The following is a 12522-nucleotide window of genomic DNA, read 5'->3' on the forward strand; positions in this document are numbered from 1 at the left end:
GCCAGACTGGATTCATTCTGCTGTGTGCAAGCAAGACATATCTGAGCAAGCTTTTACATCAGGTAGGAGTCAGCGTTGTAATTGTGAACAGCTTGACTAGAGAAGTGTTAAGTACTGAAACACAAGTCTTCAATACTATTGCTGGAAATGCTGTCAGGTCCCATAATGTTTGGAGTACCCAGTGCCACCAACTGTTTTGTGATATTGTGTGGAGTGAATTGAATTGGCTGAAGACTGATATCTGCAATACTGGGGACCATTGCTGGAGACAGAGATGGAATATCCACTTGGCACTTCTGGCTGAAGATGATTGCGAATGCTTCCGCTTCGTCAGTCAAATGTGATGCAACATATTTTTACCAATAAAGTACCACATCAAAACTTACAAATTAAATTGTTACAGGAATGTGGAATCAGTGCTGCTGTCTCAGGGAAAGACTTCAATGATGAAAGGGAATCGCAAGATGAAGGAATCTCACTCCAACATACACAGTCTGACAGGCTGACAGGAAAATTGAAGAATAAACCCCTGCTAGTTTCACCAAACACATAAAATACTTTGTAAATGCCCACACAGGTAAAACCATTTGCCATCATGTAGCTCCAGAACAGCACTACTCAGCAACTACTTAAACAGAACTCTGATGTATGGTGCCAAATGTTGCTGAACATATCTAGGGAAAATACATTGTGAAATATTCACCCTCATTTTCAACACAAATTATAATATATCCACCATTCGCTTCAGGGACAGAGAAATAACACAAACTAGATTGGAATCACTCGAATAAACTCTCAATTCAGAGAAACGTCTTCCTCGGGTCCCAGTCCACTGCTCTATTTCTAGGTCACACTTGAATTTGGATTAGAACATAGAACATAGAACAGTACAGCACAGAACATGCCCTTCAGCCCACGATATTGTGCCGACCATTGATCCTCATATGCACCCTCAAATTTCTGTGACCATGTGCATGTCCAGCCGTCTCTTAAATGTCCCCAATGACCTTGCTTCCACAACTGCTGCTGGCAACGTATTCCATGCTCTCTCAACTCTGTGTAAAGAATCTGCCTTTGACGTCCCCTCTATACTTTCCTCAAACCAGCTTAAAACTATGACCCCTCATGTTAGCCATTTCTGCCCTGGGAAATAGTCTCTGGCTATCGACTCTATCTATGCCTCTCATTTTTTTTGCATACCTCAATTAGGTCCCCTCTCCTCCTCCTTTTCTCCAATGAAAAAAGTCAGAGCTCAGTCAACCTCTCTTCATATGGTAAATCCTCCAGTCCAGGCACCATCCTCTGAACCCTCACCAAAGCATCCACATCTTTCCTATAATAGGGTGACCAGAACTGGACGCAGTATTCCAAGTGTGGTCTAACCAAAGTTTTACAGAGCTGCAACAAGATCTCACGACTCTTAAACTCAATCCCCCTGTTAATGGAAGCCAAAACACCATGTGCTTTCTTAACAACCCTGTCCACTTGGGTGGCCATTTTAAGGGATCTATGTACCTGCACACCAAGATCCCTCTGTTCTTCCACACTGCCAAGAATCCTATCCTTAATCCTGTACTCAGCTTTCAAATTTGACCTTCCAAAATGCATCACCTCATATTTATCCAGGTTGAACTCCATCTGCCACCTTTCAGCCCATCTCTGCATCCTGTCAATGTCTCGCTGCAGCCTACAACAGCCCTCTGTACTGTCAACGACACCTCCAACCTTTGTGTCGCTGCAAACTTGCTGACCCATCCTTCAATCCCCTCATCCAAGTCATTAATAAAAACTACAAACAGTGGAGACCCAAGGACAGAGCCCTGTGGAACACCACTCACCACAGACTTCCAGGCAGAATATTTTCCTACTACTACCACTCGCTGTCTTCTGTTGGCCAGCCAATTCTGTATCCAGACAGCTAAGTTCCCCTGTATCCCATTCCTCCTCACCTTCTGAATGAGCCTACCATGGGGAACCTTATCAAATGCCTTGCTGAAGTCCATATACACCCTCATCAATTTTTCTAGTCACATCCTCAAAGAACTCGATAAAGTTTGTTAGTCATGACCTGCCCCTCACAAAGCGGTGTTGACGGCATTTAATCAAGCCATGCTCTTCCAGATGGTCATAAATCCTATCCCTCAGAATCCTTTCTAACATCTTGCAGACGACAGACATGAGATTTACTGGTCTGTAATTGCTGGGGATTTCCCTATTTCCTTTCTTGAAGAGAGGAATTACAATTGCCTCTCTCCAGTCCTCAGGTACGAATCTAGTGGAGAGCGAGGATGCAAAGATCTTCACAAGTGGCGAAGCAATTGCATTTCTCGTTTCCCAAAGCAGCTGAGGACAAATTTGGTCTGGGCCGGGTGACTTGTCAATCTTAATGTTTGACAAAATTTTCAGCACATCAGCTTCCTCTATCTCTATCCATTCCAGCATGCACACTGCTCTTCAAAGGTTTAATTCATTACAAAGTTCATTTCTTTCGTAAAGACAGAAGCAAAAAACTCATTTAAGACTTCCCCTATCTCCTCAGACTCCACACACAAGTTCCCTATGCTATCCCTGATCAGCCCTACTCTTTCTTTGACCATTCTCTTATTCCTCTCGTAAGTGTAAAATGCCTTTGTGTTCTCCCTAAACCGTTCTGCCAAGCCTTTCTTGTGCCCCCTCCTGGCTCTCCTCAGACCATTTTTGAGCTCCTTCCTCACCTGCCTGTAATCCTCTAGAGCTGAGCTTGACCCTAGCTTTCTCCATCTTATGTAAGCCAACTTCATCCTTTTGGCGAGAAGCTCCATCGCTCTCGTCATCCAAGGTTCCTTTATCTTACCCCTTCTTGCCTGTCTCACAGGGACATATTTATTCATCATTCGCAACAACTGTTCCTTAAACAGTCTCCACATGTCTATAATGCATTTACCATGGAACAATTGCTCCCAGTCCATATTTCCTAACTCATGTCTAATCACATCATTGTTTCCTCTACCCCAATTAAATAATGGCATTTTTCTTACCTTTAGTTTTTGGAATCTGTTTGAACTCTGCTTTAAATCCTGGGTAATTCTCATCTTCGTCAGTTATCAGAGTTACAAGCATCACATTGCGAGAGGACATCAACTTGAGTGCATTTGTTGGAGGATAGATACCACAGCGCCTGTTAGCAAGAATCAATAAAAGTACAGGTTTAATTAGTACGTCTCCGAAACATTCATTTGTTTTGTAGTTCGTGCACCGGTTTTACCTGTAAGTGACATCAACTGTGGAGCTTTCTATCACACGGACTTTGAAAAAAAAATGACTCCACCAGTAGATTGAACTGTTGGAGGATCAGTTCTGAGGGAGTGAAACACTGTTGGAGGGCTGGTGTGGAGGGAGTTCTGCACGGTGGAGGGTGGGTGTTGAGGGAGTGTCATACTGTCAGAAGTTCAGTGTTGAGAGTGCCGCCCTGCTGGATGGTTGGTACCTTGGGTGCACCACATTGTCAGTTTCACACCCCAACACTCTCATTTATATAAAGCATGACTCAAGGTATGCTCACATGTCATAGGTATTCACAAGAAATTAATCAATGGGATTTATACTGTGATGTCAGGATGTCTCAAAACATTGTGCAGATGCTGAAATATTTTTGAAATAGTCACTAACGTGCTGGAAATAATCATACAGCTAATTTGCACACAAAGTTCAAACTGTGATCAATCAGCACTGACCCTCCAACAGTGTGGTGCACCCGAGGTACCAACCATCCAATAGTGCAGCACTCCCATAACACTGGACTTCTGACAGTATGACACTCCCTCAATATCCACCCTCCACCATGCAGCACTCCGTCCACACCAGCCCTCCAACCGTGTGCCAATCTCTCAGAACTGACCCTCTGACAGTACAGCAATCCCTTCAGTACTGATCCTCCAACAGTGCAGCCCATCTGCAACACTAATCACGGTGTCTTATCTGGATTATGTTGACGCTAAAGATGCCCCTGACCCAGATTGTGGATTACTATTTGAAGTGAGAAACTTTTACCTAAGCCCAAAATTCCCTGAAAACATGAGTATGGAAATCACTAATGAAGGACGTCCCCCACGAAGGACATCCTTTTCTAGTCCAAGAGAGGTTTGCCATATTGAAGAAGATATAGGATGAGTTGTAGTCTAAAACCAGTTCAGGAAATAATGGATTATACAAATTCAAAACTGCATGCAATGATTCAACCAATGTAAAGGTATGCAGCCAGCAACTCTATACTTACTCTGTTATTTCACGTTTTTCAATTGGACTCAATGAGTCATAAACTGTGACAAAGTCATTCTGGCAGGTTTTTTCCAGGTCAAAGGTCACAAAGTTGAGCTCCAGGATATGGTCAGGGTCTGCTCGTATTGCCCACTGACACCAGGAGTTGGCAGGGTAGGGAGAATTTGGAAAACCTGGTGAAGTGAATGTGCCAATCTTTCCAGGTACTGCATGCAGGTCAAAAGAGCAGCTTTCTGTCAGAGAAAATGAAAGAATTATAAAACGCTGGCACTGGCCCACTCCTCCCACATCACCAAAGAACAGCAGATATTAGATCCAAATCCAGTCCCCACAACCAAACACCAAAAGTTCTGCCCACATTCCCTACTCCTCCATCAAAGCCTCAACCACTGCCAATATAATTGATAGCATGAACTACAGCTTCTGCTCAGAGTTAGTGTCCGGAGAACTTACTGTCCTTTGGAGGCTTCACCTTTCTTGGATCAGCACCTGAAAACACAAAGTGTAAGTATCAATACTGGGAAATAAAGCTGTCCCACCTCCACCACACCTCTTATTGCAGACAACATTGTCCAAACACACTTCCCCCACTACTGCCCTCCCTCCTCTCCAAACCATCAAACCCCACATTGCCCATCAGCAATAGTATCCATGCATCCTCTCTGCTTCCCAAATCCCTTCCATGACAATCCTTGCTCTGCCCAGCCCTACAATACCAACCTTCTCTCCTCCAGCCAACCTTCTGACTGTCCAAACCCAACAATCGAGGACTAGAGTATTGACTGACCCACTTACTTCTTTGTCCCGACTTCCCTGTGGCAGCAATCCTGCCAAACTTCTTTCTCTGAAGAGTCACTAATAGCTGTTCTCTCATCTGGAATATCACATTGGATAAGGCCTTATACCATCACTGCATTTTAAATGGTAGATTTTGACAGACCAGGTCTCAGAACGGGCCAGTAGGAAGGGAAGATGGCTCAATGATTAGCACTACTGTCTCACAGCACCGGGGATCTGAGTTCTATTCCACCCTGTGTGGAGTTTGCAGTTTCTCCCCATTTTTGCGTGGGTTTTCTCCAGTTTCCTCCCACAATCCAAAGATGTGCAAGTTAGGTAGATTGGCCATGCTAAAATTGCCGTTCATGTCCAGGGATGTGGAGGTGGTGAGGTGGATTAGTCATGGGAAATGCAAAGTTACAGGGATAGAGTATGGGGGAAATGTCTGAGTGAGATGCTTTTCGGAGAGTCAATGTGGACTTGTTGGGCTGAAAAGCCTGTTTCCACACTGTAGTGATTCTATTTTATTCTACGAAAACATTTGTTGGAGATGATCTGACAATGAGCAGATCAGTAAACTGTAGGAGATAGACCCACCCAGATAGCCACAGTGAAAATAAAAAGATAGATAGATAAAGATGGTTCTGATTCAGAAAAGAGCAAGTTGATCAGAAAAAAGCAGATGATGGCAAGTCAGAGAACAAAGTAACTCTTAAGAATTAAATTGAATTGAATTTATATCAATGCAAGAGGTCTTATAGGTAAGGCTGATGAACTCAGGACATCTATGGGGCTAGGCTGTCATTGCTATTACCGAAGCTTGGCTGAGGGAAGATCAGGACTAGCAGCTCATGTTCCAAGTTTTAGATGTTATAGGAAGGATAGAAAAAGCGGCAAAGGAAAACTAGGGAGAGAATAGGACGCATGAAAGATCAGCAAGACCACTTATGTGTGGAATTGCAGGAGATGAGGGAAATACTAAACAAGTATTTTGCATTAGTGTTTACTGTGGAGAAGGATATGGAACATAAAAAAAAGTGAGGAATCAAATGGTGATATCTTGCAAAATGTCCAAATTACAGAGGTGGTGGTGCTGAATGTTTTAAAATGCATAAAGGTGGATTTAGCACCTGATAAGTGTACCCTGGAAGTCTGTGGGAAGCTACAGAAGTGATTGCCAGGCTGCTGGTTGAGATATTTGTATCATCATCGATAGCCACAAGGTGCTGAAAGACTGGGGATTGGCTAATGTGGTGCCGCTATTTAATACAAGATGAGAAGGAAAGCCAGGGAACTATACACCAGTGAGCCTGACATTGGTGGTGGGCAGGTTGTTGAAGGGAATCCTGAGGGATAGGACTTACACAATTTGGAAAGGCAAGGACTGATTAGGAATAGTCAACATGGCTTTGTGCCAGAGAAATTGTGTTTAACTAACTTGATTGAATTTTTTTGAAGGAGTACTGAAGAGGTTCAATGAGGTCAAATCAGTGAACATGATCTTCAGTAAGGCATTCAACAAGGTTCCTTATGGTAGATGTTATCAAGGTTAGATCACATGGAATACAGGGATAACTCATCATTTGGGTAAGAGGTAGGAGGCAGGAAGCAGAGGGTGGTGGTGGAGGCTTACTTTTCCAACTCACTAGGCCTATGACCAGCGGTATGCCGCAAGGATCGGTGCTGGGTCTACTGCTTTTTGTCATGTATACATATAAAGGACTTGGATATGAACATAGGAGGTATGATTACTAGGTTTGTAGATGACACTAAAATTAAAGGTGTAGTGGACAGTGAAGGAGGTTACCTCAGATTACAATGAGATTTTGATGAGATGGGCCAACGGGCTGAGGAATGCCAAATGAAGTTTAATTTAGATAAATGTGAGGTGCTGCATTTTGGCATGGAAAATCAGGGCAGGACACATGCACTTAATCATCATAGAATCCCTACATTGTGGAAACAGGTCATTTGGCCCAACAGGTCCATACCGACCCGCTGAAGAGTATCCCACCCAGATCCATTCTCCTACTCCTATTACTCTACATTTCCCCTGATTAATGCACCTAATCTACACATCCCTGAACACTATGGGCAATTTAGCATGGCCAATTCACCCAACCTGCACATCGCCGGACAATGGGAGGAAACCAGAGCACTCAGAGGAAACCCACACAGAAACTCCACACTGATAGTCAGCAGAGGGTGGAAACGAACCCAAGTCCCTGGCGCTGTGAGGCAGCAATGGTAACCAGAGCCACAATGCTGTCCATTAATGATAAGGTCCTAGGGAGTGTTGCTGAACAAAGAGACCTTGGAGTGCAAGTTCATATTTCCTTCAAAGTGGAGTCACAGGTCGATAGGATAGTGAAGCCTTTATTGGTCAGTACTTTGAGTACAGGAGTTGGGAGGTCATGTTATGGCTGTACAGGACATTGGTTAGGCCACTGTTGAAATACTGCGTGCTGCTCTGGGCTCATTGCTATCGGAAGGATGTTGTAAATCTTTTCTGAATGCTTTCAAGTTTCACAAGAGTGTTGCTAGGTTTGGAGAGTTTGAGCTTTAGGGAAAGCCTGGATAGACTGGGGCTATTTTCCCTGGAGTATTAGAGGCTGAGGTTATTGAGGTTGAGAAAATCATGTGGGGCATGGATAGGGTAAATAGACAAGGTCTTTTCCCTGGGTTGGGGGAGTCTAGAACTAGAGAGAATAGGTCTAAGGTGAGAGGGAAAAGATTTAAAAGGGACCTATGGGCCAAATTTTTCACACAGAGGGTGAAAGAATGAGCTACCAGAGGAAGTGGTGAAGGCTGGTACAATTACAACATGTAAAAGGCATCTGGTTGTGCATATGAATAGGAAGGGTTTAAAGGGTATGGGCCAAATGCTGTCATATGGGACTAGATTTATTTAGGATATGTGGTCGGCATAGATCGAAGAGTCTGTTTCCATGCTTTATATCTCTTAAGGCTCTATGAGAGGGAGTTGATTAAGGAAAACATTACTACTGTAATTAGAGAAGATATTCATGAGGAATCATTCACTGAAATGATATGGGCTGAAATTAGAAATAAGAAAGGGATGATCACCATGATGGGACTGTACTATAGGCTCCCCAATAGTCAGAGGGAAATTGAGAGGCAACCATGTTGAAAGATCTGAAATCTATGTAAGAATAATAAGGTTGCAATAGTAGGGGATTTTGACGTTCCAAACATGGACTGGGACTATCAGAGTGTTAACAGCCGCGATAGCAAAGAATTTGTGAAATGTATTCAAGAAAAGTTTCATTATTGATATGTAAATATTCCTACTACAAAAGGAGCAAAATGTGACCTTCTCTTGGGAAATAAGTCAGGGCAAGTGACTGAAGTGTTAGCTGGGGAACACTTTGGGACTAGTGATCATAATACTGTTAGTTTTTAAAAATCATCCATAAAAGTTAAAAGTTTTCAGTTGGAGTAAGGCAAATTTTAAGATTATGGAACAAGAACTTTCAAAAGTTGATTGGAGTAGATTGTTCACAGGTAAAGGGACAACTGACAAGTGGCAGGCTTCAAAAGTATGATAGTGAGCGTTCGGAAGCATTATGTTCCTGTCAGAGCGAAAGGCAAGGCTGGTAAGATTAGGGAACAATGAAAGAATAAAGCTATTAAAGTTCTAGTCAAAAATGAACCAATCATATATTAGATATGGAAAACTGGGTTCAAATGAATCTCTAGAGTGTAAAATGTATAAGGGTGTTCTTAAGGAGGAAATCAAGACAGCAAAGAGGAGATGTGACATAGCCCTGGCAGATAAGGTTAAAAGAAAATCCAGCATGATTCTATAAATATATTAAGAGCAACTGGAGACAGTAAGACCTGAAAATATCAACGAGGTTGTCTGTGTGTTGAACCTCATAAAATGGCAGACATGGTAAATGAATATTTTGCATCAGTTAGTACTGTTGAGAAAGAAATGAAGGCTAGAGTACTCAGGGAAATAAATAATGTTTTGAAAGCAGCTCACATTACAGAAGAGGACGTACTGGAGATCTTAGAAATCAAAGGTAGATAAATCTCCAGAATCTAATCAAGTGTATTCCAAGATGTCATGGAAAGTTAGGGAGGAAATTGCAGTCCCTCTAGCAGAAATATGTGTGTATGTCTATAAATATAGGTGAAGTACTGGAGGACGGCTAATATTGTGCCATTGATTAAAAAAGACCGTAAGGAGAAACCTCAAAACTATAAGACCTTTAAGTCTGACATTGGTGAAGGGTAAGTTGTTGGAGATGATTCTGAAAGACAGGATTTACATGCATTTGGAGGGGCGAGGATTGATTAGGGAGAGTCAGCATGGTTTTGGGTAAGGAAAATCATGTGTTTCAAACTTGACTGAGTTTTCTTTTAATTAAGTAACCAAAGTGATTGAAAGATGGAAGGATTTTCAGAGAGGAAGCTTCAGACATCTGAAAGCCTCTCCTTTCACCAGGATATGAACATCATCATCCTTTGACTGTGGCAGGAAAGTCTTTCATGTTTTAAGTCTGAGGGAAAATACTTCTGGTGTGGAGGACAATGCATATAGGATGCTGGCTGTGGTTATTGGAGATGAGTCATCTCAGCTCCAGGACATCCCTCCAGGAACTCCTCAGGTGTATAACGAAGTTGGTACTGATTAGGTCAGTGGAGGCGAGATGGAGCTGAAGAGGTGTGGTTTTCATTCCACCAGTGTTGCAGCAACGGGCCATCAGGCCTATGGCAGAGGACTTAAGGGGGACTGCAAAGTTGGATACTTTGTACATTTTTTTCATTTTTCTGCCTTTATATTGTGTTCTGGTTTATTTTTCTGTGTTTTAAGATGGCACTGTATAGAGTGGTGACATTATACACCACTTCACTGTATTCTGTGACAAGATACATGTGACAAAAAACATTTAAATTAAATCAGATTGTTAAGAGCAGAATGGTAGACCTTGTTTACTTGGACATTAGTAAAGTCTTTGACAAAATTCCACACTGTAGACTGATTAGTAAAGTTAGATTACATGGGATTCAGGGTGAGCTTGCCAATTGGATACAAAATTGGCTTTATGGTGGAAAACAGACAGTATTCATAAAGAGATATTGATTAGAATGAGGGCCTGTTACCAGGGGTGCTCCACTGGATCCACTTTTGTCATTTATATAAATGATTTGGATGAGGATTTGGGAGGCATATTTAGTAAATTTGCAGATGACACCAAAACTAGTGGTAAAGTGAATAGTGAAGATGGTTATCTAAGAGTACAAAGAGATCTTGATCAATTTGGTTAATGGGCTGAGGTGTGGCAGATAAAGTTTAATTTGGATAAATGGAGGTATTGCAAATAAGGACAGGATTATACAATTAATGTTAGGGGCCTGGGTAGTGTTATACAACAGAGAGACCTAGAGTTTCAGGTACAGAATTCTTTGAAACTTGCATCACAAGTAGACAAGGTGGTTAAGGAGGCATTTAGCACATTTGTCTTTATTGCTTTTGAGTATCGGAGTTGGGACATGATGTTGAGGTTGTACTGGACCCTGGTGAAGCCTCTTCTTGGAGTACTGTGGCAGTTCTGATCACCATAGAATCCTGACAGTGTGGAAGCAGGTCATTTGGCCCATCGAGTCTAAACCAACTGACCAAAAGTCATTTCATCCAGATCCACCCCCTCCCTGTAACCCTGCATTTCCCATAGCCAATCCACCTCACCTGCATTGAACCCATGTCCCTGGCACTGTGAGGCACCATGGCTCAGTTATAGGGAGGACATTATTAAACTGGAGAGGGTTCAGAAAAGATTTGCCAGGAACGGATGGTTTGAGAAATAAAAGTAGACTAGGACTCCTTCACTGGAGTGTAGGCAATTTTGGGGTGATTTTATTGAGGTTTATAAAATCATGAGGTGCATAGATAAGTGCATGTCAAGACTCTTTCCCCTATGGTCGGGTGTTCAAAACTAGGGGCATACTTTTAGGGAGAGGAGAAAGATTTCAAAAAGAATGAGGGCAACTTCTTTTTTAATCACACAACAGTTTATGTGTGGATTGAACTGCCAGAGAAAGTGGAAGTTGCGGGTACAGTTACAATGCTTAAAAGACATTTGGATAATTTCATGATTTGAAAAAGTTTGAAGGAATATTTGCCAACCGCTAGCAGGTGGGACTACTTCAGTTTGGGAACATGGTTGGACCGTAAAGTCTGTTTCCATGCCGAATGACTCTAACGACAAGACAAAGAGTCAATCGGGGCTTTCAGGAAATAAAGAGGAGTCAGTCAACCCTGGTCACAGAAGATGCTATTTGAGAATTTTATTAGGTCATTTTGGTGCTGAGATGAATTACGTGAGGTGAATTAAGTGATCTTGGAGAGGTAAGCAAGAAGAGAGGAAAGCAGCACAGTAGGCCATCTCAGACTCAAATGAGAAAACTTCTTGAGATCTGTGTCCTCAACTATAATCCAGAGGCTTAGGCTAATGCTCTGGAGATATGGGTTTTCACATCACACTACAGTAGCTGGTGAAAAATTAAATTCAATAAACCTGGAATTGTAAGCTAGCTTCTGTAATAGCAACTATTAAACTATCAGTTGCTGATTGACCATCTGATTCACAACTGTCCTTTTGGAAAGGAAATCTGCTTTCTTTACTTGGTCTGGCCTACTGTGGACTCCAGATTTTTAACGTGTTTTCTGAAATGGCCTAGCAAGCTAATCAGTTCAAAGTTTATTAGGTATGGCAACAAATCACCAGTGATGCTTGCATTCCACAAAAGTATGAAAAAAATCTCCATGAGATCTTGGTTGGAGACAAGGATGCAGGGGTAGAGAGAGAGGTCGCAGATCACTAAGAGAAATGAAAGAGAACCATCGTAGTAGAACAGTGAATGATTCCCAAAGGAGTCTGCTGGTCATTGCTGTTATGCAGCCTGAGCTGCTGATTAATGGTTGAAGCAGTCATATACCAGACACATAGTACAGTACCTTTTACAATTGAGGAAATGAAATTGAGGGCTGTACTAGAAAAAAATGCTCAGGTGTGGGAAAGGTTGCACAAATACGATTGCAGTTTAGGAGCAGCATTGTGGTCAAAGCAGAGCCATAGGTTAGACTGTCTGGAATTTGAAAGTGACTTGGAGAAGCCAGTTATATTATGGGCAAACAGAGGAAGTACAGAAGAAGAGAGGCTCGGGGTGCTTGCAGTGAAGGTGTGGGATACAAGAAGTGGTTGGATCATGGGAATGGAGAGGTCACATCAGATAAATTCAGGGCGTACCCATGAACATGAGGTTAATTTGTACACAGTTTTAGGGAGACGATGACAGCACAGAACCCAGGAGAGTTCAAGAGGAATTGAAATGGACAACTGAAATGAGAGAAGTTGATGATTCTGAGACCAAATGTTTGACTTGGGAAGAGAAGGGATGGAGAGAACATGGGGTGAAGCAAAGGCAAACATGGTAAATCAGAGAGATATACTGGAA

General features: G+C 42.3%; 1 protein-coding gene across 1 annotated transcript in view; it reads right to left on the reverse strand.

The window, feature by feature from the left end:
* LOC132829553 (suppressor of tumorigenicity 14 protein-like) overlaps positions 1–12522 on the reverse strand; it is a 121718-nt gene that overhangs the window by 55415 nt on the left and 53781 nt on the right. The window contains exons 6-8 of the mRNA XM_060846796.1: positions 4711–4746; positions 4256–4490; positions 3018–3157 (exon numbers count right to left, since the gene is read on the reverse strand). Coding sequence (XP_060702779.1) covers positions 3018–3157; positions 4256–4490; positions 4711–4746 — 411 coding nt within the window. The remainder of the gene's footprint in view (positions 1–3017; positions 3158–4255; positions 4491–4710; positions 4747–12522) is intronic.

This window comes from Hemiscyllium ocellatum, chromosome 29, assembly GCF_020745735.1.
Source record: "Hemiscyllium ocellatum isolate sHemOce1 chromosome 29, sHemOce1.pat.X.cur, whole genome shotgun sequence".
Taxonomy (NCBI): Eukaryota; Metazoa; Chordata; class Chondrichthyes; order Orectolobiformes; family Hemiscylliidae; genus Hemiscyllium; species Hemiscyllium ocellatum.